Here is a 26,940-nt window from a genome sequence, read left to right as displayed (position 1 = left end):
ATGAAGCGGAAAGCAAGTCAGGCCAATGGGAGGGGGCAAGCGGGCCGCCCAGCTCAGGGCAGCGACCAATGGGCGCGCTCGCTGCTGGGTGACGTCAGCGGCGGTCCCGCCCCGCGGGGTCCGTGTGGGGCGGGCGGGACGCGGGGCTCAGTCGGCGCCGCCATGTTGGGGCTTGCGGGTCGCTGCTCGGCCGCTGCCGCCGCCGCCGCCCGGCCGCTGCTGCACCGCGGGGCCGGGCAGGCTGCTGACTTCCTGCCTCTGCTCCTCAGCCGCGGGGCCGGCCCAGCCGCCGCCGTCGGGGCGCGTGAGTGCGGGGCGGGTGCGGGGTCACCTTGGGGCCTGCATGGGCCGGGAGCGCTGGAACGGGCGCTGGGGTCCCGTTACCGGGGTCCCGTTACTAAAGACCCATTGGCGGGATGCGGCGGGACAGGCTGCGCCACGCTGTGCCACGCTGTTAAGGCAAAGGAAGGGGTTAGGCTGCTAGGGCGTGGCGGGAGCCGCGGGCTGCGGTGCGTCGAGGGAGAGCCTTCGGGCCCGGGGTGCACCGGGGAGGGGGTCCGAGGGTCCCGGGCTGCACCCAGGGTTCAAGGCTCATGGACGTACCCAGGGGCATTCGGGGGGGGGGGGGAAGGTGCAGGCTGAGAGCCGCAGAAGGTCCTGGGCGCATCGAAGGGGCACAGGAGGCCTGGGCACGGCCCCGACGAGGCGCGCAGGAGCCCGGAGATGCCTTCTGCTCCTCTGACCTCGGTCCGTCCTTCTCTCCCGCTGCCCAGGACGGGACTATGCAGCCCAGGCGGCCCCCGCCGCCAAGGCCGGCTCGACCACCGGGCGCATCGTGGCCGTCATCGGTGCGGTCGTGGACGTGCAGTTCGACGAGGGCCTGCCCCCGATCCTCAACGCCCTTGAGGTGCAGGGCAGGGAGACCAGGCTGGTGCTGGAGGTAGCTCAGCACCTGGGTGAGCATCTGCCGCGCTGGGGGTGGGAGGGAGGGCGGGAGGGGTCCTCCCGTGATGATGTATCTCTGTGACTTTCGTTCTCCTGAGCTCGCTGAAGCCACGGATTTCAATCTGAGGAGGAGAAGATGCCTGCCGGAGGGCTCTGTCCTGCAGGGCTGCAGCCCGAGAGTGACCCGGGCTCGATTTTGGTTCTTATGCTTTGCTCCTGGGTCTTGTTGCCCCTCTCGGTGCCCCTCCCAGCAGCAGCCTGTGCCCTTAGCACGGCCCGAGGAAGGCACCGGCAGCTGTCCCCGGGCTCTGCCGGAGGTCGCTGACGCCGTCCTTGGCCTTTGCCAGGGGAGAACACTGTGCGCACCATCGCCATGGACGGCACCGAGGGGCTGGTGCGGGGGCAGAAGGTGCTGGACTCGGGCGCCCCCATCCGCATCCCCGTGGGCCCCGAGACCCTCGGCAGGATCATGAACGTCATCGGGGAGCCCATCGACGAGAGGGGCCCCATCACCACGAAGCAGTGAGTGGGGCCACGGCTGGGGGCTGGCATCAGCGTGGGGTCTGTGGGCCCTGGGCTCAGCAGGCAGTCAGTGGGGATGTGCCCTCCTGTGCCCTGTCTCTGGAGCAGGGTGTATAGGGTTAACACTCCCCCTACACAGGGGCAGCCCCCAGGCTCCGGTTCAGCTCCGGGTCAGCTCCGTTTCTCCCTGCCGCCTGCCCCAGGTTCGCTGCCATCCACGCCGAGGCCCCCGAGTTCGTGGAGATGAGCGTGGAGCAGGAGATCCTGGTGACTGGCATCAAGGTGGTGGATCTGCTGGCTCCCTATGCCAAGGGTGGCAAGATCGGTACGGCGTCCCCCACAGGAGGAGGGTGCCTGGGGAGGAGGCACTCTGCCACTCCCCCGAGCCTGAGCCCTGCTCCCATTGCTGCTTTCCTTCGCTGATGAGGGAATGGTTTTGACTTTCGTTCTTCTGAGCGTGCTGAAGCCACCTGTGCTGTCCTGAGGAGGAAGGGGGTGCAGGGGGCACTGCAGGCTGCCAGGGAGGCTCGGGGCTGAGCGGGGCTCCTGTCCCCTGCCAGGTCTGTTTGGAGGTGCTGGCGTTGGCAAGACTGTGCTGATCATGGAGCTGATCAACAACGTGGCCAAAGCCCACGGTGGCTACTCCGTGTTCGCCGGCGTCGGGGAGCGCACGCGTGAGGGCAACGACCTCTACCACGAGATGATCGAGTCTGGCGTCATCAACCTGAAGGATGCCACCTCCAAGGTGTGCTGGGGCACCGTGGGGGCTGGGGAGGGGGCCTGGCAGCACTGCAGCAGCAGCAGCAGCTCTGTGCCAACACTCTGGTCCTGCCCACAGGTCGCCCTGGTCTACGGGCAGATGAATGAGCCCCCAGGCGCCCGTGCCAGGGTGGCCCTGACTGGGCTGACGGTGGCAGAGTACTTCAGGGACCAGGAGGGTCAGGATGTGCTGCTCTTCATTGACAACATCTTCCGCTTCACACAGGCTGGCTCCGAGGTCTGCTGGGGCCTGGCACTGCATGCAGTGTGGGTGGCAGGGGACCCCCGGTGCATCCCCCTTGCCCTCTGCACCCCTCATGGGCTCTGCTTCCTCCCAGGTGTCAGCCTTGCTGGGCAGAATCCCCTCAGCTGTGGGCTACCAGCCCACGCTGGCCACTGACATGGGCACCATGCAGGAGAGGATCACCACCACACGCAAGGGTTCCATCACCTCGGTGCAGGTGAGGGTACTGCCAACTCCACCACCCCAGGGATGCCACAGTGCTGGCCTTGGGCTCAGCGTGCCCATCTGCTTTGTGCCCACCATCTCTTCCCTCCAGGCCATCTACGTGCCAGCTGATGACTTGACTGACCCCGCTCCTGCCACCACCTTTGCCCACTTGGATGCCACGACTGTGTTGTCCCGTGCCATTGCTGAGCTGGGCATCTACCCAGCTGTGGACCCCCTGGACTCCACCTCTCGTATCATGGACCCCAACATTGTGGGCCCTGAGCACTACGATGTGGCTCGAGGTGTGCAGAAGATCTTGCAGGTGAGGAGGACTGGCACAGCCCCCCTGGGGGTGCTGGGTTGTGAACACAGAGCCTGGCAGTGACCCTTCCCTCTCGCCCCCCCCTGGCGTGTACCCCCCAGGACTACAAGTCCCTGCAGGACATCATTGCCATCCTGGGCATGGATGAGCTGTCAGAGGAGGACAAGCTGACCGTGGCACGGGCACGCAAGATCCAGCGCTTCCTGTCGCAGCCCTTCCAGGTGGCAGAGGTCTTCACTGGCCACATGGGCAAGCTGGTACCCCTCAAGGAGACCATTAAGGGCTTCAAGCAGATCCTGGCAGGTGAGGTGGTCCCCGGAGGAGGAGGGGTAGGGTCCTGGGCGGGGCTCAGCACCCTGCCCTCCCTCTCCCCTCCCCCACTGACAGTCTCTGTCCCGTCCCCCCCAGGTGAATACGACCACCTCCCGGAGCAGGCCTTCTACATGGTGGGGCCCATCGAGGAGGCTGTGGCCAAGGCTGAGAAGCTGGCAGAGGAGCACGCCTGAGGCGAGGGCACTGCCACCTGTCCCCTGCCTGGGCCTCGCTGCTGTCCCCCCCCCAGATATTTAACATTTCCAATAAAACCGTCGGTGAAAGCTCGGGGCTGTGGGGCCTGCTCCGGGGCAGCTGCGGCTGGGGCTGTCAGCATCCCCCCCCGGGGGGCACTGTCCTGGGGGGCAGAGGTCACGCCCAGGGCCCCTCTGGGGTCCTCTCCGCTGTGGAATAGGAGCGGGGCCGAACTGGACTCCGGGCCCCGAGCTGGGGAGGGGGCGTCCAGCGCCTGTGCCGCCGCTGCGGCGGTGCCGGTCCCGGTCCCGGTCCTGGTCCTGGTCCTTTCCCTCGTTCCCACTCCACCATTTCGCAGCACAAAGAACCGCCCTGGGCCGCCCCCGCCCCGGCAGCTGCGGCTTTGTCCGCAGGGTCCTGGGGGAGGCCGCGACGGCGGAGACGCCTTCCCTCCACCCCCCCCCCACAGCCAACCCCTATACCCCAACGCTGACACCCCCCGCGGGGCAGGGCCCTGCACCGGGACCGGAGTGGAGTGAAGGAGTTTGGGAACTCGGCGCGACCCCAGTGCGGAGGGCACCGGCAGCAGCCCCAGCGAGGCTCTGCGGTCCCTTTAAATGGCGGCGCGGCCGCGTCCCGCTGGCGGAGGGGGCGGTGGCGGCGGCGGCGCTTACATCACGCGGGGCCGGGAGCACCTGCGCCGCCGCCCGGTACCGGCTTCACTACCGGGCACCGGCTCCAACACCGGCACCGCACCGGGTGGGCACCGGGGCCGGCGCCAGGCCGGCATCGGCGCACCCAAGGTATGCACCGCTCGGGACAGCCCCGGAGCCGGGGGTACCCCTCCCCCCCCCACCCCCTCCTCCCCGCTTCTTCCGCCTCACCGCTGCACCTGGGCCCCCGAAGCGTCAGGCTTGCTGCACCGGGATCCCCGGCTCTATACCGGGACCCCCTCCAGCGGCCCCGGCAAGGGAACCACTGCACCAGGCAGGGATTCCGTCCTCTTCTCCCGAGGACAGCTCCGGTGCCACACCGGGACGACCACCCCCGACACTGGTACCGGGACCCTCTTCTCCCCATGTCCGCCCTGACACCGAGAGGCTCCTCCGGTCCCTGCGCACTTTGGCCCGGCCGGTGCCGCGTGACGTCACCGGGAATCCCGGGAGGATGGGGGGGGGGGGCTGGGGGGCTGCCCTGGTGTCCCCATGGCCTCCGGGGAGCCCCCGGGTCCCGGTAGGGTCCTGGTTCGCCGCAGTCCCTTCCTCCGGTTCTTTGGGACTGAGCGGCGGCTGCGGCGGGGGGGGCAGAAGGGAAAGCGAAAGGGGAAGCGGCAGGGCCGGAGGGCGGTACGGGAAACGGGGGGGCGGCGGTGACGAGGGCAGCGCAGGGGAGGGGAGCGCGGCAAGGCGAGGGGTGTCCCGGTGCTGCGGGGAGGGGGGACACGGCCCCGCGTGGGGATTCCCCCCGCCCTGACCCCGCCGGGGGCGGGGATCCCCTCCCACGTGGGCACGCGGACCGCCCCCATCCCCCCCCCCGGTGACGTGCGGCGCCGTTCCCGGTGACGCCACCGCGGCGGTGGTGACGTAGACACCGGGAGCGGGGGGCGGGGCTGGGCCCGCCCGGCGGCGCGCGGCGCTTCCTGCCCTCCGCCGCTGGCTCGGGCTTGGCTCGGTGCGGCGGGCCCGGTGCGCTCCGGTGCGGTCCCAGCCCCGCTCCCCGCCATGCGGAGTCACCTCCCGCCCTACGCTGCCTGAACCGGGGGGCCCGGGGGGGAGGGAACCCACCGGGCCCGTGCTGCCGCTCTGCCAGGTGCGGGGTGGGGAGGAGGGCGGAGAGGGGGGGGGGACAGCGGTGCCGTTAACGGCTGCGGGGGGTGGAGCGGTTTGGGACCGGGGTGGGCAACCGGGCGGCCCCCTACTGGAACTAACTCTCCGTTTCCCACCCCGGTGAGACGCCCCCCCACCCCCCCCCCCGCCCCAGCTCGGTGCACTCCGGTGACCGGGCAGATTCCGGCCCCCTCAACCTTCCGTTACCGGCCTCCTCCGAGCGCCTTGCTTCCCTCCCGGTTCCCCGCTGGCCGGTGTGCTTCCCCGCTCCCCCCCCCCCAACCCCCCCGTGCTTTCCCATCCTGGACGCTGGAAGGAGATGCTCCCCCCCCCCCCCCGGCCGCACCGCGTGTCCGTGTCCGACCCCCACGCACACACACTCCCCCCGCCCCCATTCGTTACCCCTCGCCCGGGACCCCCGGCGGCGGCTGCGGGGGGCACTGCTGGAGCCGGAGCGGGGGAGGGTGCCCTTGCTGCAGGGAACGGGAGGTGGTGGAGGGGGGGCGGGGGGGAGCTGTTCCCGCGGAGTGCGGCACGGGGGGTGGCGGGGCCGGGACCGGGACGAGCCGGGGCCGTGTCCGTCGGTGTCCCGGTGCCCCCCCCCGCAGGAAGTGGCCGGGAAATGGCAGCCGCTGGTTGCGTCTCGTTGTTTTTGAAACGTCCTTTTTAATCAGGTCGCGTCGCACTCCCGGGGCCTCCCGGTGCTACCGGGGCCGGGGAGGGGGGGGCCCCAAACTCCCTACCGGGGCTAAACCTCGCTAACAACACCCCCAACCCTCCCCCCCCCCCCCCGCCACACCACCACCACCAAAGCGCCGGCTCCGGGAGCTCCGCGTCCCTGCCTGGCACCAGCAGCTGGCGCTGAGCCCCGGCTGGGTGCTGGTGGCACCGGGTTTGGGCCGTGACACCGGCTGAGCCACCTCGGCTCTGCTTGTTCCGGTGGGCACCGCGGGGGTCACCCCGTGGGCAGCATCGGCGGTGAGCCGGCGGCGCTGCCGCCAGGCCCGAGGCTCCCGGCTCACCGCCGGTGCGTCCTCAGCTGTCTCCCGTTGGCCACCGGCTCCGGTTACCACCGTGGCCCAGTTTGTGGCCGGGCAGCGGGTCACGTGGTGCCGGGCGGGGGGAGCCCCGGTCCCGGGGAGGCGGCGGCGGCGGCCTCCGCCCGCACCGCGCCCAGCGCTGGCCGAGCTCCCGGCGACGCCGAGGGCAGCTCCGGCGCCCGCGGGGCTCAGGGTGTCCCCCGGCTCCTGCCCTCGGGCAGCCGCGGGGCACAGCCTGGCCGCTGCCTGTGCCCGGCAGCGCTGCGCCCGGCCCCTCGCAGCCCGCTGCAGCCTGTGCCCATCGCCCTGGCGTTTATTGTCCCTTCTGGCTCCCTTCCCCGCGCCTGGCATGTGCCCAGTCCAGCCCAGGCTGCAGCGCTGACCTGTGGCCTCCACCTGTCCGCTCCTGGCACGGCCTCGCTGCCGGCAGCGCCGAGCCGCGGGGGGCACCGGGAGGGCTCTGGGCTGCCGTTGGATAGCCTGAGGCAAAACAGCTTCCGAGGTCCCTAACGGTGACCGGAGGCTTCTGGCCGGGGTCGGGGCAGCCGCGGTTCGGGGGTTGGGGGGGTGTTGGTGGCTGCAGCGCCGTGCCAGGCCGGCTGGCAGCGCCGTGTGTGGCAGCCGCGTCACTGCCCGTACGGGTTTCTCCGGTGGGTGAGTCACTGCTGCCACCGGCCAGGAGGGAGCAGCTCGCTCGGTGGCCACGGCTGCTCTGGCCCCCACCAGGGCACCAGAGGGCAGAGGGGTGATGAAATCCCCAACTGGGTTTCGACATGGGCTGTGCCATGAGCTGCCACCGGAGCACTGTGCCCACTGAGTGGTGGGCAGCGTTGGCCCTTCTGGAGAGCTGGGCACTGCCTTGGCTGGGGGCAGGTTTGGGTGTGGGGCAGGACCGTGGGGTGTCCCTGCAGGCCCCCCCCCCCCCCCCAGCACTGGGGCTCTCATCTGCCAGGCTTGCAGGGCCCCCCCTGGATGGCTGCCAGCTGTGCCACTGGCACTGAGGGCCCTGCTCGCGGTGCCCTGCGCTGCAGGAGCCCATTGCTGCTCCTGGGTGGTGAAGGTCAGCAGCAGCTCCTGCCTGTCCCCGGCTGTGCTGAGCCAGCTCCGTGGCTGCAGCTTCGGTTTGCTCTTGGCTGTGACATGAGCCAGCCTGCATCCTGCCGCGGTGACACCCCTGGTGATGCCATGGGGCACAGGGTACCCTCCGGCCATGGCAAGGGCACTGCTGTCACTGCAGAGGCGTTTGTGTGCCGGGGGGGGAGGCAATGGGAGTCAGTCCCCAGGGGTGCACTGGCCAGAAGCCTTCTGGAGCTCCTGTGTCACTCCATGCCAGGGCCCTGGGCTGCTGGCACCATGGAGCCAAGTGCTTGAGTTCGATGCTGGGAGGGGTGCGGGGGGGCAGCCCGCAGGGCGTCGCGGTGATGGCATCCCCGGGGATGCTGGAGCACGGTGAGGAGCTGTGCTGGTGCGGGTGGCACCTCCTCCCCCCTCCCCGGGGCTGGCAGTGCTGTGTGGCCTGGCAAAGGGCAGCGCAGTCCTGGGGGGGAGCTTTCACTGGCAGCCACCCCCAGCCCCATCACATTGGCCTTGGCTCAGGACTTCATCTTCCCTGGCTAAGGAACCCGGGAGCCGGAGCTGAAGGTGCCTGCCCTGCCCATGGGTGCTGGCACTGAGTGGCAGGGCTGGGCACACGTGGTGCTGGCAGCCCAGTGCCCGCCGGTGGCTGAGCTTGGTGCCTCTTGTGCCCTCTGCAGCAATGGAAGCAAACAACCATTTCGGCTTCTCCAGCCTCGCCTCTGCCGCCTCAGGACCCAAGCCCACGCCTGCCTCAGGGGACAGTCCCTTCGCCCACGGCTCCCCGCTCGGCTTCCCCCAGCAAGGGAAGAGTAAGTGACCCTCCCCCGGGCTGGCACAGCCTGAGCTGGCACCACGGGGACAGAGGGGCCGCGCCTGGGGGTCTGCTGCCTGCCTGCTGCTGCCGTGGCCTAGAAAAGCTGCGGTGCCGGCGTGGGGGTGCCTGGATTCGGCTGCTCAGCTGATCCGGCGCGGCCAGGCCAAGCTCCTGGCTAATCCCTGGCATCCTGCGGCTCGCCCTGGCGCTGCTGAAGCAGCCTGCTGGGGGCATGGATTCGCTGAGCTGAGCTGGGGGTCTTGGGGATGTGAGCATCCAGGCACAGGCAATGGCAGTGCTTGGCTGGGGGGGACCAGTGGGGGCAGGTGGCTTGGCCTGGCCGGGCTGGAGAGCTGGGGGAGAGGAACCTCCTGGAGGGGGGACTGGGCAGAGGCTGAGAGCCTGGAGCAGCTCTGCGAGGAGCAAAGGCTGAGAGCCTGGAACAGAGCATCCCCCAGAGGGGATCTGAGCGATGCTCAGCAAGAGCTAAGGGTAGGGGCAAGAGGTTGGGCCAGACTCTGCTCAGTGGTACCCCCAGGCAGGACAAGGGGCAGAGGGCACAAATTGGTACCCAGAGGGGTTCCACCTGAACAGGAGGAGAAACTTCTCTGGTGCGAGGCTGCTGGAGGCCTTGAGCAGGCTGCCTAGAGAGATTGTGGAGTCTCCTCTGGAGGGCTTCCAACCCCCCTCTGGCTCTTGTGCCCCTTGGCAAGCTGCTGTGGCTGCCCTGCTGGAGCAGGGTGGGGTGGGACTGGATGATCTCCAGAGGTACCTTCTAGCCCCTATCATTGCATGGTGGCTGCCAGGGCAGTTTGTCTGTCCTCAGACCTGGTCAGCTTGGTGAGGGAGGGTGGCAAGAAACACCTGTGCCATGCTGTGCCATGCCATGCAATGCCACTGACCCTTCTGTCTCTCCTCTGGCTCCTCACAGGTCTGAACGGGGGCATGAATGTCAATGGCTTCTCTACTGTATCTCACCCCAGTACTTCAGGGAGCTTTGTGCCCGGGTCGCCGCCCGCGGGCACGCCGCCGCTGCGCGCCTACGACTGCCTCTGGGACTACGCACCCTACCCGCCCGGCAGCCTCAAGGATGGCAGTGCCACTGCCCCCCCGCTGCCCGGCCTTGCACAGTTCCCGCTCAACGGCGTGGCGGGAGGCTCCCGGCCGGCGTCCCCCGGGCACGGCACCAACCTGCGGGCAGCCAGGGAGGAGTTCTGGGGCAATGGCACCTCCGGCCCCATGGGGCTGAACTTCGACTCTCAGGAGCTCTACGACTCCTTCCACGAGCAGAGCTTCGAGCTGATGCAGAACGGACCTGAGGGCTTCTACGCAGCCTCGCAGCCCTCCCCCCTGCTGGGCTCTGCCACCGAACCCTTCTCGCTGCCCCCGGGCGCGCCTGAGGAGGCGGCTGCTGGCGAGGGAGGTGCTGGCACTGCCAAAGAGATGCCCCCTGCCATCACGGAGAACGGAGAGGGGCTGGTGGGCAGCATGGAGCTGGAGGAAGCACAGCCAGGTAGGAGCCCAGGGCAGGCTGGCACAGCTTTGGGCTGTGGCACCAGCAGGTGCTACATCCTGACCTAGGTCAGTGGAGTTGGGCACGGTGCTGCCAGGGGAGGGCTGACCCCTCCAGCCTTCCTGTCCCGTGCCCCCTTCAGGCTTTGGCCTGTCGCAGCTTGGAGCTGGTGTTGGGATCAGGTTAAACTGGGCTGGGCACAGCCTGCGGCATCGCTGCTGGCACAGCTGGCGCTCCCCCAGGGTGGCTGGGTGCCAGGGGAAGACCCAGCAGGCATCCGCTCCAGTGCAGCCTCTTGCACTGGGTGATACCCTAGGGTGGGGGTGGCTGCAGCCTGGGTTCTGTCACTTGCTTGTGCCCAGTGCCACAGGCTCTGGTTTCAGCTGCTTCTTCCCTTTAGACTTGAAGATCTGTGGCTACAACGGGTCCGGGCCTGGCACGGTGCCGCTCGGGCAGGAGGGACCTGTCCTGGCCCCTGGCACGGGCAGCAGCTGCCTGGGGCACACATCGCCCATCGCCCCTCGGCTGGAGGACAGCTCCATCCTCAGCGAGGACCCTCTGGAGCCCTTCGAGTCCCTGGCCAGAGGTAGGGAGGAGCCGCAGGGTGCGCAGCTGCCTGTGCCTGGCTGGTACGGGCACCCCCGACTGCTCCGTGTGCCCGGGGACCTGGCTGCCAGCCCATTCCGTCCCCTCCGGGTGGGTGCGGGTGGCAGCGGTGGCAGCGGTGGGGGGAAGCAGGTGAGTGGGGTGGTTGCGGTGGGGGTGGCAGTGGTGGCAGTGGGGATGATGGTAGCCGTGGGGGTGGCAGTGGTGGCAGCGGGTACGGTGGTACCCGTGGGGGTGGCAGTGGTGGCAGTGGGTACGGTAGATGCCGTGGGGGTGGCAGCTGTGGCAGTGGGTACGGTGGTACCCGTGGGGGTGGCAGCCGTGGCAGTGGGTACGGTAGATGCCGTGGGGGTGGCAGCTGTGGCAGTGGGTACGGTGGTAGCCGTGGGGGTGGCAGCCGTGGCAGTGGGTACGGTGGTACCCGTGGGGGTGGCAGCCGTGGCAGTGGGGATGGTGGTACCCGTGGGTACGGTGGTACCCGTGGGGGTGGCAGCCGTGGCAGTGGGTACGGTGGTACCCGTGGGGGTGGCAGTGGTGGCAGTGGGTACGGTAGTTGCGGTGGGGGTGGTGGCGGCGCTGGCGGAGGCCTCCTCCGTGCGGGCTGGCGGCACCGCCGCGGCCCTCCCCGCGCCAGCCGCCGCCGCCGCCCTGCCTCCCGCCGCGGCCGTTCCCCGCGGCCGTTCCCCGCAGCCGTTCCCCGCGGCCGTTCCCCGCGGCCGTTGCTCCGCGGCCGTTCCCCGCGGCCGTTCCCCGCAGCCGTTCCCCGCAGCCGTTCCCCGCGGCCGTTGCTCCGCGGCCGTTGCTCCGCGCCGGTACTTCCGCGCGCACGGCCCCGCCACGGCCATTTTGGGCTCTGCGCTCCGCGGCGCGGGGCGGGGCTGGGGGCTCCGAGCGCCTTAACCCCTCCGCTGCCGGCGCCTCTGCGGCCGGGGGGGGGACACCTCTGCCGCAGCCTCGCACCCGCTCTGCCCTGACGCCCCCCCCCCGGAGCCCAGATGTGGCTCTGCGTGCCCCCAGCCCGGCTCTCGGTGCTCCCCGCTCCTCCAGACCCTGGCACCGGTGACCTCTATGCCATGGACGACTCGCAGCTGGTGAGCGACAAGTCCCCCCTGGCGGAGCCCCCGGACCTGCCCCCGCTGCACTCCGCCGGCCCCTTCGGCCTGCTGCCCGCCGGACCCTCGCCCACGCCGCTGCTCGAGGGCCCCGGCTCGCCGCCGGCCCTGCCCGGTATGTGCCACCCTGGGTCAGCCTGGCGCCCCTCGGCCGGCGGCTTGCCCCCTGGTGCGGGGGGTGGGTTCGGGCATCCCTCTCAGGCTTGCTCGAAGCCTGCTGCGGCACCTTTGTGTGTCCTGGCACAGCAGAGACCCCAGAGCTGCGGCTGGTGTGAGACCTTCCCCTGGCCACGCGTGAACCCCCACGCTGGGGGTGTCCTTGGTGCCCTGCCAGCGCAGGGAGGGGAGGCACTGCTCTTGCCCCCCCCCGGGAGGGGTGCGGGGGGGCTGTCCGGTGTCAGGGGCGGAGCAGGATGGTGCTGACGTCCCTGACCTTGGCACACAGATGGCAGCGTGGATCTGAACAGCAGTGGCCACGCGGGGCTGGAGGAGTCAGGGTCCCTGGAGCTTGAGCCCCCTCTGGAGCCAGAGTCCTCAGCCCCATCTGCAGAGGAGGAAGAAGAGGAAGAGGAGGAGGAGGAAGAAGAAGAAGTTGCCGACAGCTGTCTGGAGACATCAGCTGCACCAGGAGAGATTGAGGAGGCTGCCCCGGTGGGCACCTCAGCTGCAGGTAAAGCCCACGGGGGGGTGTGTCCCCCACAGAGCCAGCCAAGAGCCCCTGGAGGTGCCCCCCCAAGCCAGCCAGTAGCCCCTAGGGTGCCCCTACCAAAGCCAGCCAACAGCCCCTGGGGGTGCCCCCCCACCAAAGCCAACCAATAGACCTTGTAGGTGCCCCGCTGCAGCCAGCCAACAGCCCCTGGGGGTGCCCCCCCCCCCAAATCCAAGCAATAGACCCTGTAGGTGTCCCCCTGCAGCCAGCCAACAGCCCCTGGGAGTGCCCCCCTCCAAATCCAAGCAATAGATCCTGTAGGTGCCCCCCTGCAGCCATCCAACAGCCCCTGGGGGCGCCCCCCCCCCAAATCCAAGCAATAGACCCTGTAGGTGTCCCCCTGCAGCCAGCCAACAGCCCCTGGGGGTGCCCCCCCCACCAAAGCCAAGCAATAGACCCTGTAGGTGCCCCCCTGCAGCCATCCAGCAGCCTCCCTAGTGCCCCCTTACAGCCAGCTAACAGCCCCCCCAGCTGCCCTCCCCAGCCAGCACAGCCAGGCCCAGTGCCCGCTGTCCCCTCTGGCAGGTGATGTCCCTCGCCGCCGCATTGCCACCCCAGACGAGGTGCGCTTCCCTCTGCAGCACGGGTACGTGGTGCCATGTCCCCTTCCTTCCCTCCTGTCCTGCTGCTCGGCCGCCCCACGGCCCCGAGCTGAGGCTCTGTGTGCCCAGGTGGAGGAGGGAAGTGCGGATCAAGAAGGGGAACCATCGCTGGCAGGGCGAGACCTGGTACTATGGACCCTGCGGGAAGAGGATGAAGCAGTTCCCGGAGGTGATCAAGGTAGGGACCCCAGGCCTGGCCCACCAAGGCCAACCCCAGCTCTACCAGACCCCCCCAGCTGCTGCTGTGGGGTGCAGAGCGCTGAGCTCCCCCTACAGTCTTCTTCCTCTTCCTCCTCCTGCAGTACCTGAGCAGGAATGTGGTGCAGGATGTCCGCCGGGAGCACTTCAGCTTCAGCCCCCGCATGCCGGTGGGGGACTTCTACGAGGAGCGGGACACGCCGGAGGTGGGTCTGGGGGCTGCGAGTGGGATGTGCCAAGGGTGGGTCTGGGGGCTGCGAGTGGGATGTGCCAAGGGTGGGTCTGGGGCTCTGAGCGGGATATGCTGGAGGTGAGACTGGGTGCTCTGAGTGGGACATGCTGGCGGTGGGTCTGGGGGCTCTGAGTGGGACATGCCAAGAGTGGGTCTGGGGGCTCTAAGCATGATGTGCCAAAGGTGGGTCTGGGGCTCTGAGCAGGATATGCCGGAGGTGAGACTGGGTGCTCTGAGTGGGACATGCTGGCAGTGGGTCTGGGGGCTCCAAGCGGGAGGCACCGGAGGCAGGTCTGGGGGCTCCAAGCGGGAGGCACCGGAGGCAGGTCTGGGGGCTGCGAGTGGGATATGCTGGAGGTGGGTCTGGGGGCTGCGAGTGGGATATGCTGGAGGTGGGTCTGGGGGCTGCCAGTGGGATGTGCCAAGGGCAGGTCTGGGGGCTGCGAGTGGGATATGCTGGAGGTGGGTCTGGGGGCTGCGAGTGGGATATGCTGGAGGTGGGTCTGGGGGCTGCCAGTGGGATGTGCCAAGGGTAGGTCTGGGGGCTCCGAGCCGCCCTGCGCCCCTGCCCCCTTGCCCCGCTGCGGGAGCTGACGCGGGTGGGCGCCGCAGGGTCTGCAGTGGGTGAAGCTGAGCCCCGAGGAGATCCCCTCGCGCATCCAGGCCATCACGGGCAAGCGCGGGCGGCCTCGCAACGCCGAGAAGGCCAAGCCCCGGGAGCCGGCGGCCGCCAAGCGTGGCCGGGGCCGCCCGCCCAAGGCCAGGCTGGACCTGCTGAGCAAGACGGACGCGAGGCTGCTGAAGAAGCTGGAAGCTCAAGGTACCCTGCCCCGGCCCCACCAGCTCGGGGGGCGTTGGTGCAGCCCCTTGCAGCCTGGCTCTGGTGGCTCTGGTCCGTCACTGCCCTCCCTCCACGCTCCTGCAGAGGTGCTCAGCGATGAGGACAAGCTGAAAATGAGCAAAATCAAGAAGAAAATGAGGAGAAAGGTAGGAGGAGATCCTGGGGGGCTGCTGCTGGGACCTTGCTGGGGTGGAGGCTTTCTCAGAAGGGTTGTCAAGGCTTGGCCCTATCTGCCCAGGGCAGTAGTTGGAGACCTCACCCCTGGAAGGGCTTTAAAGTCCTGGAGCTGTGGTGCTGAGGGCCATGGTTTGGCCTCCTGGCTCTCTGTGGCTGCAGTGAGGTCAGGCTTGGTCTCTTCAGCCAAGGAACAAGGGACAGGAAAGGAAATGGTCTCAGGTTGCTCCAGGGGAGGTTCAGGTTGGCCGTGAGGAACTGCCAGAGTGCTCAGGGACTGGCACAGGCTGCCCGGGGAGGTGATGAAGTGCCCATCCCTGGAGGTGTTCTGGAGACCTGTGGCTGTGGCAGCTGGGGAAGTGGTTTGGTGGCCATGGTGGTGCAGGCTCAGCGCTTGGACTTGGTTTTAAAGGTCTGTGCCAGCCTTTGCCACTGCCCAGCGCAGGCAGAGCCTTGGGTGCCTGAGCTGGGCCTGTCCTCTGCAGGCCAAGAACAAGCAGAAGCAGGAAACCAAAGCTCCCAGAGCGAAAGAGGTCAAGAAGAAGGCCAAAGTCAGTCTGCGAGGGACGAGGCCAGGAGCAGGAGATGGAGCTGCTCCCCCCACGCGTCCTGGGATCTGTGCTCAGGCCAAGGAGAAGAAGGGCAAGGCGGAGAAGGGCAAAGAGAGGGCACGGCCCAAGGAGAGGAAGGGCAAAGGCCCTCGCAAGACCGACAAAGGGCTCCTGGCCCAGCGCCGGCTGGAGGAGCGGCGCCGCCAGCAGCTCATCCTGGAGGAGATGAAGAAGCCCACAGAGGACATGTGCCTAGGGGACCACCAGGTGGGCTGGGGCCATGGGGGCTGCTGGGCTGTGCCCGGCTAGATGAGCCCTCAGCCTGCCACCAGCCCTGACCAGCCCTTCTTTGGCTCCTCTTCTGCAGCCCCTGCCAGCCTTCTCCCGCATCCCAGGCCTCATCCTGCCCAGCAGAGCCTTCTCCAACTGTCTGACGGTGGTGGAGTTCCTCCAGAGCTATGGCAAAGTCCTGGGCTTCGACCCTGCCAAGGATGTGCCCAGCCTGTGTGCCCTGCAGGAGGGGCTGCTGGGGGTGGGCGACAGCGCGGGCGAGGTGCAGGATCTGCTGGTGCGGCTGCTGCAGGCTGCTCTCTACGACCCTGGAATGCCACCCTACTGCCAGGTGAGCCCTGGCACCTTCCCTTGCCTCAGAATCTGCCCTGACACTTTCTCCTGCCCCACCCCTGCCCTGGCACCTTCCTTGGCCCCTGCTCTGGCACTTTTCCATGCTGTGATACCATTGCCTGCACTGGCACCTTTCTCTGCCCCACCCCAGACTCTGCCCTGACACCTTCCCTGCCCTGGCACCTTCCCCTGCCAAGTTTGGGCTCTCATAAGGCTGCAGCTGCGGCAGGCTCTGGGTGGGGGAGCCCAGATTTGGAAGGTGCTGCTGCTGCACCCTCTTCCTGTGCCCAGCTGGCTCCTGTCTCCATCCTGCCGCAGAGGCCTGGCTGTGCCCAGGACACCCCTGGGCCTGTTGCCACTTGGATTTGGGATCCTGGTCTGCTTTTCCCCTCCTGGTGCTGCCATCCTCCCTAGTTTGTTTTTTTTTTTTGACTCCCTCTTGGCAAACCCAAGCTTGGGTCGAGCCTCTGAACCAGTCCTTTCCTCCACTGTGCCCAGTCCCTGAAGATCCTGGGGGAGAAGGTGTCAGAGATCAGCCTGAACCGTGACACCGTCTCCGAGGTCCTGCGCTGCTTCCTGACTGCCTACGGCGCGGGCGAGGAGCTGTGCCAGGCGCTGCGCACCAAACCCTTCCAGGCGCTGCCCCCGGAGCAGAAAGCTTCCATCTTGGCCTTCCTGGTCAACGAGCTCAACAGCAGCGCCCTCATCATCAAGTGAGCCATGGCATGGGGACAAGAGGGCCCTTCGATGGGCACATGGGCAGGTTGGCACTGGTGTGGGGCACCCTGAGGCTTGAGGGCCACCCAGCACAGCCAGGGCTGTCTCACTGCAGTGAGATCGACAAGACCCTGGAGAATATGTCCAGCTACAGGAAGAACAAATGGATCATCGAGGGCCGGCTGCGCAGGTGGGCACGCAGGGGCGACGGGCACCAGGGTGGGCAGGGTGGGCAGTGGTGGAGCCAGCGGGACAGGCAGCAAGGTGGGCATCGGTTCAGGCAGTGGGACAAGCAGCAGGGTGGGCACCTCGGCTGTGCTTTGGCAGATTGAAGGTGGCCCTGGCCAAGCGGACCGGGCGGCCCGAGGCGGAGCTCAGCGGCTGGGAGGACGGCAGGCGGCGGCGCAGCTCCCGCCTCACCGAGGAGGTGGAGATGGAGGAAGAGGAGGAGAGCCGAGGACGGAAATCCCGCAGGGAGGAGGAGGTAAGGTGGCCACGAGGCTCTTCCCTGCTGAGGGCAGAGGTGGGGATGGCATCCTCAGAGGGGTCCCTGACAATCTCATCTCTTGCCCAGGCTGAGGCGTCCGCGTCCAGCATCCCGGAGCTCGAGAGGCAAATTGAGAAGCTGGTGAAGGTGAGCAGGCTCTGAAGGGCTCTGAGGGGGGTCCTCCCCAGCCGTGGCGCTGTGGGACCCCTCCCCACCCTGTGCTCCCCCCGCAGAGGCAGATGTTCTTCCGCAAGAAGCTGCTGCACTCCTCACAGACGCTGCGAGCAGCCTCTCTGGGCCAGGACCGGTACCGGCGGCGCTACTGGGTCCTGCCCCACCTGGGTGGCATCTTCGTCGAGGGTGCAGAGGGTGAGCCGGGAAGGGGCTCCTTGGGTGGGATGTCTTGGTTGGGAGAGGCCCCTCCCACCCCCAGGACCCCATCATCTGACCCCCTTCTGCCCTGGCAGCGGCCGAACCGGCGCCGCCGGAGCCCACGGAGGAGAAGCCATCCCCTCGCGTGTGCCCGCTGAAGCAGGAGCCCCTGGCTGTGCCCATTGCCAGCCGCACCAGCTGCACGGCCTCCCGTGCCCGCGGCCGCCCCCGCAAGAGCAAGGAGGAGCTGCCGCAGCACTGCGGGCCCAGACCCCCCCCCCGTTAACGGGGTGCTGGAGGAGCCGGTGCCCCTCGGGCAGAGCCAGCACGACCTCAGCCAGTCTGCCTTCCTCTCCTGGCTGAGCCAGACCCAGTCCTCCCTGCTCAGGGACTCCGTCCTCACCCCGGACAGCAGCCCCAGCAAGGGGGACATGGGGAACTCCACCTTGCTCCAGACCCCACCTGACCCTGCCGAGGTGGAGGAGGAGGAGGAGGAGAAGGAGAAGGAGAAGAAGAAAAGTGTCCCTCAGGCTGCTGACAAGCAGGGCCCCTGGTTCAACCTGCTGCCCCGGACGCCTTGCCACGACCGGGCCCCCCTCGCTACCTCCTCTGCCGAGCCCTCGCCTCGAGCCAGTGCTCAGCCCCGCGGGCAGCCCCGCAGCGACCTGCCCAAGGGCCCTGCCCGACAGGTACCAGCCTAGGGGGCTCTGGGGACCACGCTGGGGGGGACCTCCTTGCAGGGGACCTGGGTGGGACTCGCTGCCTGGGCACTGGACACCTTGGGGCTGGGGATGCTCTCCTTGCAGGCAGCTTCCTGGAGCTTGGTTCTGCTGCCCCCAGCCCACAGGGTGGAACAGCCTCAGAGCTGGAGGGGCTGCGGGGTTGGAAGCTGTGGGGTTGGGGGCTGAGGATTGGGGGCTGAGGATTGGGGGCCATGGGGCAGTGGCTGTGGAGTGAGCCTGGTCCTTCTGTGATGTGCTCCATCTCCACCAGCTCAACGGCCTCCCCATGGATGACCCTACCACTCCCCTGCTCGCTTCCACGCCGGTGCCTGCTGGTGCCAGGGCCCAAGGTGCCTGTCCCCGGAGCCGGGGCAGCCTGGAGAAGCTCCAGGACCCCCAGGGGCAGCCTAAGCGCCGAGGGCGACCTCCCACCAAATTCTTCAAACAGATCGAACAGAAGTACCTGACCCAGCAGACAGAGCAGCCTGTGCCTCCCGGTGAGAGCCCAGCCCAACCCCGCTCTGGCTCCCCCCGGGTCGGGGGCTGCCGGTGGGCCCCTGGCACGGCGCTGAGCGCTGCGGCGCTGCCTTGCAGAGATGCAGAGCGGCTGGTGGTGGCTGCAGCACCCCGAGGAGCTGGAGGCAGTGGCTCGGGCGCTGCACCCGCGAGGCATCCGCGAGAAGGCACTGCACAAGCACCTCACCAAGCACAAGGAGTTCCTGCGGGAGGTCTGCCTGAGGGCCACCACTGGTAAGAGCTGCCCAAGCTGGGGAGCCTGCTGCTGCTTGTCCCCAGCCCCGCTGAGCCCTCCCTCACCTTCTGTCCCTCCCAGACCCCATCTTCCACCCACGCCCCGAGGCGGCTGCAGCCGCCGTGTCTCAGGAAGCCCTGGCCCAGTGGTCGGTGATGGAGAGAGCCTACGAGGCCGACCTGGCCGTGCTGCAGTGGGTGGAGGAGCTGGAGCAGCGTGTTCTGATGGCAGACCTGCAGATCCGGGTGGGTGCCAGCCTGGGGTGGCCTCGGCTGGGTGCTGCGGTGGCCTTGGTTAGGCACTCACCCCTGAACCCTTGTCTTTCCTCTCCTCTTTTCTTTTCCCCCTTTCCTCCTCCTCCTCCTCACCTCTTCTTCTCCTCCTCATCTCTCCTCCTCATCTCGCAGGGCTGGACCTGCCCAAGCCCTGACTCCACGCGGGCTGACCTGCAGTATTGCGAGCACAAGGTGGAGCCCCTGGAGGACATCACGATCCGGAGCCGCCGGGAGGGGCTGCCGCTGTGCCGGGAGCCTACCAACCCGCTGGACCTGGCGGTGCTGCGGCTGGCGGCGCTGGAGCAGAACGTGGAGCGGCGCTACCTGAAGGAGCCGCTCTGGCCGCTGCACGAGGTGGTGGTGGAGAAGGTGGTGCTGAGCGGCCCCGAGGAGCTGAGCCTGGGCCCCACCGAGATGTGAGCCCCACGTCCCCTCCTCGCCTCGGTCGCGGGCACCGCGGGCGGCTGCAGCTGACTTTGCCTTTGCCGCCGCAGAGCCTACGAGATCACACCGCGGGTGCGGACGTGGCGGCAGACGCTGGAGCGCTGCCGGAGCGCGGCCCAAGTGTCCCTCTGCATCTACCAGCTGGAGAAGTCGATCGCCTGGGAGAAGTCTGTCAACAGAGTGGTGAGACCCCGAGCGGCCGCTGGGCACCGGGAGGGGCGTGGGGACAGGGACGACCCCGCGGCTGAGCCTTGCCCCCTGCAGACCTGCCTGGTGTGCCGGCGAGGGGACGACGATGAGCACCTGCTGCTGTGCGACGGCTGCGACCGCGGCTGCCACCTCTACTGCCACCGGCCCAAAATGACAGAGGTGCCCGAGGGCGACTGGTTCTGCTCCGTCTGTGTCTCCCGGGTAGGTCGTGGGGGACCTCCCGCCCAGGGGCTGGTGGTGACCACCCCATTGAATACCCGTCCAGGGCTAGTGGTGACCACACCCTCGCATACCCTACCCTGAGGCTGGTGGTAACCACCCCCTTCAGTACCCACCCAGGGGCTGGTGGTGACCACCCCCTTGAGTACCCTACCCAGAGCTGGTGGTGACCACCCCCTCGCATACCCTACCCTGTGGCTGGTGGTGACCACCCCCTTCAGTACCCACCCAGGGGCTGGTGCTGACCACCCCCTCGAGTACCCACCCAGGCTCCAGTGGTGACCCCAGGCTCCAGTGGTGACCCCTCTATGTCTCCCCCCCACAGTCAGGGGCATACCGGGACCCCATCTCCCCCCGGCGCGGCAAGAAGCGGAAACGAGGGCGTCCGTTCGCGGGGAGCTTCCCGGAGGAGGAGGAGGAGGAGGAGAGTCCACGCCGCCGCCCGGCCTCACGCCGCCGCGGGGGGCTGCCCGTGCCACGCTACGCGGGCGAGGGCCTGACCCCCAGCAGGCGGAGGGGCACCACCACGCGGGGCCAGCCCAGCGACCTCACCTTCTGCGAGTGAGTGGGAGGGAAACGGGGCCCACCCGTGTCGTCGCCGTCCCCCCCTCTCCCCCCGCCCCAGGCCATCCCCTCACCCTGCTGCCCCCCACCTCAGGATCATCCTGATGGAGATGGAGTCGCACGAGGACGCGTGGCCCTTCCTGGAGCCTGTCAACCCGCGGCTGGTGCCAGGCTACCGCAGGGTCATCAAGAACCCCATGGACTTCGCCACCATGCGGACGCGGCTGCTGCGGGGAGGGTGAGCGGCGGGGGAGGGGCGGGGCTCGGCCGTCCCGGGTGGGTTAGAGCGGCCCCCTCCCGGGGGGGGCTGGAGTTGGGGTACTGAGTGGGCTGAGGTTCCCTTCCTGGAGATGAGGGTCCCAAGGTGGACTTGAGCTGCCCTTCCTCTGGATGGTGGCATCCTGCCCGGGCTGCGGGGTCCCTCCTGGGGCTGGAGGGTCCCCTCCTGGGGCTGGAGGGTCTCCTCCCCTCCCTTCCTCCTCCCCTCCCTCCCTCTCTCCAGCAGGATTGTTCCTGGGGCTGGAGGTCCCTGGGTGGGTTCTGTGGTTCCTCCTGGAGCTGGAGGTCCCTGGGTGGGCTCCGTGGGTTCCTCCTGGGGCGCGGGGGGGTGGAGTGGGTCCCTCTGTCTCTGCATTGGGATCGTTCCTGGGGCTGGAGGTCCCTGGATGGGTTCCGTGGGTTGCTCTTGGGGCTGGAGGTCCCTGAGTGGGCTCTGTGGGTTCCTCCTAGGCTGGAGGTCCCTGGATGGGTTCCGTGGGTTCCTCCTGGGGATGAAGGTCCCTGAGTGGGCTCCGTGGGTTCCTCTTGGGGCTGGAGGTCCCTGGATGGGCTCCGTGGGTTCCTCCTGGGGCTGGAGGTCCCTGGATGGGCTCCGTGGGTTCCTCCTGGGGCTGGAGGTCCCTGGGTGGGCTCCGTGGGTTCCTCTTGAGGATGGAGATCCCTGAGTGGGCTCCGTGGGTTCCTCCTAGGCTGGAGGTCCCTGAGTGGGCTCCGTGGTCGCTCCTGGTGTGCCCTTCAGGGGCGCAGGTGCCTGTGCGGGCCGGGGGCAGTGCCTGAGGTGTGTCGTTCCCGGGGCAGGTACTCGAGCTCGGCGGAGTTCGCCGCGGACGCGCTGCTGGTGTTCGACAACTGCCGCACGTTCAACGAGGACGACTCCGCCGTGGGGCAGGCAGGACTCTCCATGCGCCAGTTCTTCCAGAGCCGCTGGGAGGAATTCTATCAGGGAAGCCACGCGGCGCAGCCGTGAGCGAGGAGGGGGGGGGCACACGGCCCCGACCCCCCCCCCCCCCAACAACACACACACCCCCACCCACCCCCCACCTCCCACCTTCCCGGCTGGGGTTGGGGTCTCCTCTCTGCACCCCCCCACCCCCTCAAAACAAGAACTGACTCCTCTGGAGCTGATCTCGCTGCCTGCTGATCCCATGGTGGGGGCCAAACCCACCCCACCCCCTCCTCCTCCTCTGCCTCTTTCCTACGACCCTGACCCCTTCCTGCTGACCGGGAACCTCCTCCCCTAAATCCCAGCCTCTTCTTGGACCCTTTCCACTGCTGAGCACCACAACCCTCTCCCCCCACCCCCTCTCCTCACCCCCAGCACCACCAAGCTCCCAGACTCTGTAAAGCCAAAAAGAAGAAGAAGAAAAAAAAAAAAAGTTGGGTTTTTTTTTTTTTTCTTTCTTTCTTTTCAACTTTATTTTCTAACTAAGAGCAGAAACAGACTCCCCCCCTCCCGCCCCCCCCTCCTCTTTCCCCTTTCTAGAACCCCCCCTTAAAAAAAACAGGAAAAAAAATAAAGAGGGAAGCAAATTCCCTTCCCCCTCCCTGTTCCCTCTTCCCCCTCCCCTTTCCCCCTTCCCCCTCTCTCCCTTCCCTTTCCCCCTCCCCCCCCCCGCCCCCCCCCCCGCTGGGATTATTTAATGATAGCAATAGTTGTAGTGAATGTGTCCGAGCACTCCTGTGCAGGTCTACAGGCATTTTTGGCCAGTAAAGTGGACTTAGCCCCCCCCCCCCCCCCCCGCCCTCCTTCCTGAGCCGGGACCCCCCCCCCCCCCCCCACCCACCCATACAGACACTTTACAGGGAGGGGAGACCCCCCCCGGTGTAACTCCTCCTCCCTCTCTCCCCCCCCCCTCTCCTGCAGCCCCCTGGACCAAAGGTGGGTGCTGCCCCCATCCCCACTTGGCTCCAGGGAGCAAAGTGGGGAGGGTAGAGATGGGGGGGGGGGGGGCACAGCCCCTTTCCCTGCCTCCATGTCTCAGGAAGAGCCTGCGCCCTATCCCACCCCACCCGAACCTCCTCCTCCCTCCCCCCCCAACCTCTCTCTCTCCCCTTGTCCTCCCCCTCCCCAGCACGGGGATCTCTCCTCCCCCCATCAGCCCCAGGGGCCTGGGCTGGGGTCCTGGCTGCCTCCTCGCCCCTCATTGGGATCCCTCAGGGATGCTGCTGCAGGCCCCGGGGCTGGGAGGGGAGGGGGCCCCCCCCTGTCATATGGACTTAAAGCCTCAGGCAGGTGTGTCCTCCCCCCAGGACCCCTGCCAGGTCATGGAGCAGGGGGGCAAGGTCGGGGGCACCCTCCCTGGCTGATGGAGAGGGGAGGGGGCTCAAACTGAGGTGGGGGCTACATCCTTCTCCCCCCTTCCCTACCCCCATCTCCCCCTCCTCACACAGTGGGCAGCCAGGGAGGAGGCTCAGCTGCCCCCTTAGCCCCCTCCCCAGCCCTTCCCCTCCCCCCCCGGCCAGGATATTACGGGTACTCGCTCTGGGGGTTCGGTGGCCGGAGGGGACTCGGGGGGGGGGGGGGGGTTGGGTTGGGCGGGGGTGGGCAGGGGGCCACAACCCTACAGAGCACTGAAAAAAAACAAAACAACTCACCTACCTGGGGCCAGGGCAGCCCCCGAAGCCCCCTCCCCCATTTTCCCCCCCCCCCCTCCCCCTTCCTTCCCCCCCTCTCAAAGTAGCCTTTTTTTCTCTCAGAGAACCTCAGCCAGGAGCCCTTTGGGTTGGTTTTGTTGTTGCTCTGCTCCGGGTTGGAGCCTCCCTTGGGACCTTTCTACGGACGCAGAAATATTTATATTTTTCTCTACCGATCCTCGCTGTGCCCAACCCCTGCTGGGGGCTTTTGGGGTTTTGGGTTTTTTTGGATGCTTCTTTTTCTTTTCCCCTCCCCCACAAACGTTTCAGGGTTGTTGTTGTTGTTGGTTTTTTTTTTCAGGGGGGGGGAGGTGAGTTTGGGTTGGTTTCGTTTGGGTTTTGTGTTTGTTTGGGTTTTTTTTGGTTGGTTTTATTGTTTTGTTTTGTTTTCTCTTTTGTTTCTTTTTTTTTTTTTTGGGGGGGGGGGGGGTTTGGTTTGTTGTTGTTTGTTTCTTCTTTTTTTCCCCCCACCCTCCCCCCACTTTTGTCGTGGCAAATCTTTCCTGGAGTCTCTCCCTATCGGTCTCGTGTGTTTGGTTCTTTAATGTTGCCTTCCCCAACCCTCTCCCCATCTTTTAGCACCTGACAGTTTGACTCTCTGACCCCCTCCCCCCGCCCCTGCCACACTTTTGACTCTCCATCACCTCCAGTTTAACTCCCTCCCCGCCCCCGCTACTAACATCATCCCCTCCCCCGGCCCCCATTCCCCAAGCCCTGCTGAGCTGGGATGCGCTGGGGGCTGGAGGAGGAGGGGAGGGGGGCGTTGGGTTGTTTCCCTTTGCCTCCCCACATCATCCCCTCCCCTGCTCCCCATTCCCCAAGCCCTGCTGCTGAGCTGGGATGCTCTGGGGACTGCAGCAGGAGGGGAGGGGAGCGTTGGGTTGTTTCCTTTTGCCTCCCCTCTCCCCCTCCCCCCCCCCCCAATAACACCATCCTCTCCCCTGCTCCCCATTCCCCAAGCCCTGCTGAGCTGGGATGCACTGGGGGCTGGAGGAGGAAGGATTGGGAGGGGAGGGGGGCGTTGGGTTGTTTCCCTTTTTGCCTCCCCACATCATCCCCTCCCCTGCTCCCCATTCCCCAAGCCCTGCTGAGCTGGGATGCGCTGGGGGCTGGAGGAGGAGGGATTGGGAGGGGAGAGGGGCGTTAGGTTGTTTCCCTTTGCCTTCCCTCGCCCTCCCCTCACTAACACCATCCTCTCCCCAGCTCCCTGTTCCCCAGGTCCTGCTGAGCTGGGATGCGCTGGGCGCTGGAGGAGGAGGGATTGGGAGGGGAGAGGGGCGTTGGGTTGTTTCCCTTTGCCTCCCCTCGCCCCCCCCCCCCATTAACACCACCTCCTCCCCAGCTCCCTTTTCCCCAAGCCCTGCTGCTGAGCTGCGATGCGCTGGGGGCTGGAGGAGGGAGGGATTGGAGGGGGTGGGACGGGGCTGAGAGGGGTTGGGTTGTTTCTCTTTGCCTCCCCTCACCCTCTCCCTCCCCCTCCCCCAAACCCTTGATGTTCTGGGGAGCACTCTGTGTGTGTGTGCCCCCCCCACCCCCCCCCAAAGCACCGCGGCCCCCTCCCCCCCCCTGCCCCCAGCCTTTTCTAGAGCCAGCCGCGTGGGGTAGTGACCTTTTGATAATGTCCAGGTTTGGTGATGTCCAATTCAGTTCTTTCTATATTTTTAGGACCAATCTCGTTTTTAATCAGGGTTTAGAGGGAGGGAGAAGGAGGGGGGGGGAGGGGCAGCTTCATTGTGTCACACCCTCCCCCCCCACCCCCCTTCCTTTCTCCCCCCTCCAGTTGCCTGTTGATGTCCCCACGAGCTGTAGGACCTCCTCCCCCCTCCCCCCCCCCCGCGTGTTGCGTCCCCCCCAGAAATAAACAACTCACGTTTGATAGACACACACTGGTCCAGGCTCTGTCTGGGGGGGGGGGGGTGCTGGGCTTGGAGCAGGTTTTAGGGGTGCTGAGCTCTTGGGGGTGTTGGGGTATGGAAGGGGTTGCAGAGGAATGTGGGCTCTGGATGGCTGCTGCAGAGACCCCCCCCCTCAGCCTGCACGGTGAAAGGATTTGGGGGACCAGGGCTGGGAGGGTCTTGTGGTGCCCCCCCAGGGTGGTGTGATCCCAGCACTTAAGGAGCAGGAGGAGGGTCTGGGAGACTCCAGGGTTGTCAGTCTGACAGGATCCTTGGTGCCAGGGAAAGGCATGGGGCAAGTCCTGCTGAGTGGCATCGTGCACGGGACAGGATCATTGGGCCCTGCCACTGTGGGCTCATGAAGGGCAGGTCCTGCTTAACCAACCTGAGCTGGGGCTTGCTGCCCTGCCTGGTGCATGTGGATGTGTCCACCTGGGCTTTGGTAAAGCCTTAGACACTGTCCCACAGCATCCTCCTGGGGACAGCTTCTGCCCAGGGCCTGGGTGGATGGAGACTGTGATGGGCTGAAAGCTGTCTGCTGCCCAGGTCCGAAGGGTGGTGTGGAATGGAGCAAACTCCAGCTGGAGGCTGGTCCCTAGTGGTGCTCCTCAGGGGAGAGGACAATGGGAGGAGGTTCACCAAGGCCAAGTGCACTTAGGTCACAACAACCTCATGAATGCTCTGAGCTGGGAGCAGAGTGAGTGGAACCTGTCCAGCAGAGAGGGACCTGGGCTTGGCTGACAGCAGCTGAAGAGGAGCACAGGATGCCAGGGTTGGTCTCTTCTGCCAGGCAACCAGCAACAGAATGAGGGGACACAGTCTCAGGTTGTGCCAGGAGGTCTAGGCTGGATGTTAGGAGGAAGCTGTTGGCAGAGAGAGTGATTGGCATTGGAATGGGCTGCCCAGGGAGGTGGTGGAGTTGCTGTCCCCTGGAGGTCACAAACTCACAGCATATTAGGGGTTGGAAGGGACCCAAGGAGATCATCGAGTCCACCCCCCCCTGCCAGAGCAGGACCACACAATCCAGCTCAGGTCATACAGGAACACATCCAGACAGGCCTGGAAAGGCTCCAGAGGAGACTCCACAACCTCTCTGGGCAGCCTGTGCCAGGCTCTGGGACCCTTCCAGGCAAGAAGTTCCCCCTTGAGGTGGAACCTTCTGTGCTGCAGCTTCCATCCACTGCTCCTTGTCTTATCCCAGGGAGCAGTGAGCAGAGCCTGTCCCCCTCCTCCTGACCCCCAGAGCCTGTCCCCAGCTCCTGACCCCCAGAGCCTGTCCCCTGCCTCCTGACCCCAGAGCCTGTCCCCAGCTCCTGACCCCCAGAGCCTGTCCCCCTCCTGACCCCCAGCCCTCACATAGTTAGAGACATTTATTAGATCCCCTCTCAGTCTTCTCTTCTCCAGACTCTCAGCCCCAGGGCCCTCAGCCTCTCCTCACCAGACACTGCTCCAGTCCCATCACCCTCGCAGCTCTCTGCAGGACCCTCTCCAGCAGATCCCTGTCCCTCTGCAACTGAGGAGCCCAAAACTGAAGGCAGTATCCAAGATGAGGTCTGGCCAGGGCAGGGGCAAGTATTCAAAGCCAAGCCTGGCTGGGGCACTTAGTGCCATGGTCCGGTTGGCTGGGTAGGGCTGGGGGCTAGGGTGGGCTGGAGGAGCTTGGAGCTCTCCTCCAAACCGGTTGATTCTACTCCATGATTCTAGCGGTTGGAAGTGACCCAGAGATCCACCGAGTCCAACCTCCCTGCCAGAGCAGCACCATGCAGGTCAGAGAGGAACACACCCAGCCAGGCCTTCAAAGCCCCCAAAGAACCAGCGTGGCCCCAGGAGCCCGAGGAAGCCACCGGCACCCCGGCGGGGATCCGCAGCGGCGCCGTCAGGGGGGCCGGGGATGTGCCCCCCTCTACTCGAATCCTGCGTTCAGTGTCGGGCCCCTCGCTCCAAGG

At 67.1% G+C, this 26,940-nt stretch overlaps 2 protein-coding genes and 2 non-coding genes across 4 annotated transcripts; all 4 read left to right on the top strand.

The window, feature by feature from the left end:
* Window positions 1-147: 147 nt before the first annotated feature.
* On the top strand, window positions 148-3,595 carry ATP5F1B (ATP synthase F1 subunit beta). Its single transcript, XM_064141531.1, has 10 exons — window positions 148-304; window positions 774-956; window positions 1,293-1,467; window positions 1,671-1,792; window positions 2,028-2,212; window positions 2,306-2,464; window positions 2,565-2,687; window positions 2,787-2,999; window positions 3,101-3,302; window positions 3,408-3,595. Exons 1-10 carry the CDS (start codon window positions 163-165, stop codon window positions 3,503-3,505), a joined length of 1,602 nt encoding a protein of 533 aa, XP_063997601.1. The 5' UTR covers window positions 148-162; the 3' UTR covers window positions 3,506-3,595.
* Window positions 1,002-1,076, top strand: LOC135174356 (small nucleolar RNA SNORD59). Its single transcript, XR_010301854.1, has one exon. It is a non-coding gene; the product is annotated as a small nucleolar RNA SNORD59 (small nucleolar RNA).
* LOC135174355 (small nucleolar RNA SNORD59) lies at window positions 1,881-1,956 on the top strand. The gene has a single exon (XR_010301853.1). It is a non-coding gene; the product is annotated as a small nucleolar RNA SNORD59 (small nucleolar RNA).
* A 1,726-nt stretch (window positions 3,596-5,321) lies between the features above and the next one.
* BAZ2A (bromodomain adjacent to zinc finger domain 2A) lies at window positions 5,322-22,032 on the top strand. The gene is given in 29 exon segments (XM_064141510.1): window positions 5,322-5,452; window positions 8,127-8,258; window positions 9,195-9,776; window positions 10,177-10,362; window positions 11,430-11,609; window positions 11,940-12,164; window positions 12,729-12,789; window positions 12,875-12,983; window positions 13,108-13,209; window positions 13,848-14,055; window positions 14,161-14,222; window positions 14,736-15,068; window positions 15,169-15,423; window positions 15,924-16,138; window positions 16,258-16,332; window positions 16,470-16,626; window positions 16,717-16,776; window positions 16,863-16,998; window positions 17,097-17,263; window positions 17,265-17,690; window positions 17,995-18,220; window positions 18,318-18,473; window positions 18,556-18,719; window positions 18,882-19,165; window positions 19,244-19,376; window positions 19,458-19,604; window positions 19,948-20,183; window positions 20,281-20,424; window positions 21,264-22,032. Coding segments are annotated over 28 exon segments (5,328 nt in total). The 5' UTR covers window positions 5,322-5,452; window positions 8,127-8,128; the 3' UTR covers window positions 21,433-22,032.
* Window positions 22,033-26,940: the final 4,908 nt, after the last annotated feature.

This window comes from Pogoniulus pusillus, unplaced genomic scaffold (assembly GCF_015220805.1).
Source record: "Pogoniulus pusillus isolate bPogPus1 unplaced genomic scaffold, bPogPus1.pri scaffold_58_arrow_ctg1, whole genome shotgun sequence".
Lineage (NCBI taxonomy): Eukaryota > Metazoa > Chordata > Aves > Piciformes > Lybiidae > Pogoniulus > Pogoniulus pusillus.
Note: the sequence above shows the minus strand (reverse complement) of the source record. Positions and strands in the feature narration are given on the sequence as shown.

Bases quoted from the DNA above. Each gene is read 5' to 3' on its own strand.
- ATP5F1B (XM_064141531.1), top strand. From the start codon at position 163: ATGTTGGGGCTTGCGGGTCGCTGCTCGGCCGCTGCCGCCGCCGCCGCC. The intron at 305-773 runs GTGAGTGCGGGG...CCCGCTGCCCAG, and splicing joins AGCCGCCGCCGTCGGGGCGC to GACGGGACTATGCAGCCCAG. The intron at 3,303-3,407 runs GTGAGGTGGTCC...CGTCCCCCCCAG, and splicing joins CTTCAAGCAGATCCTGGCAG to GTGAATACGACCACCTCCCG.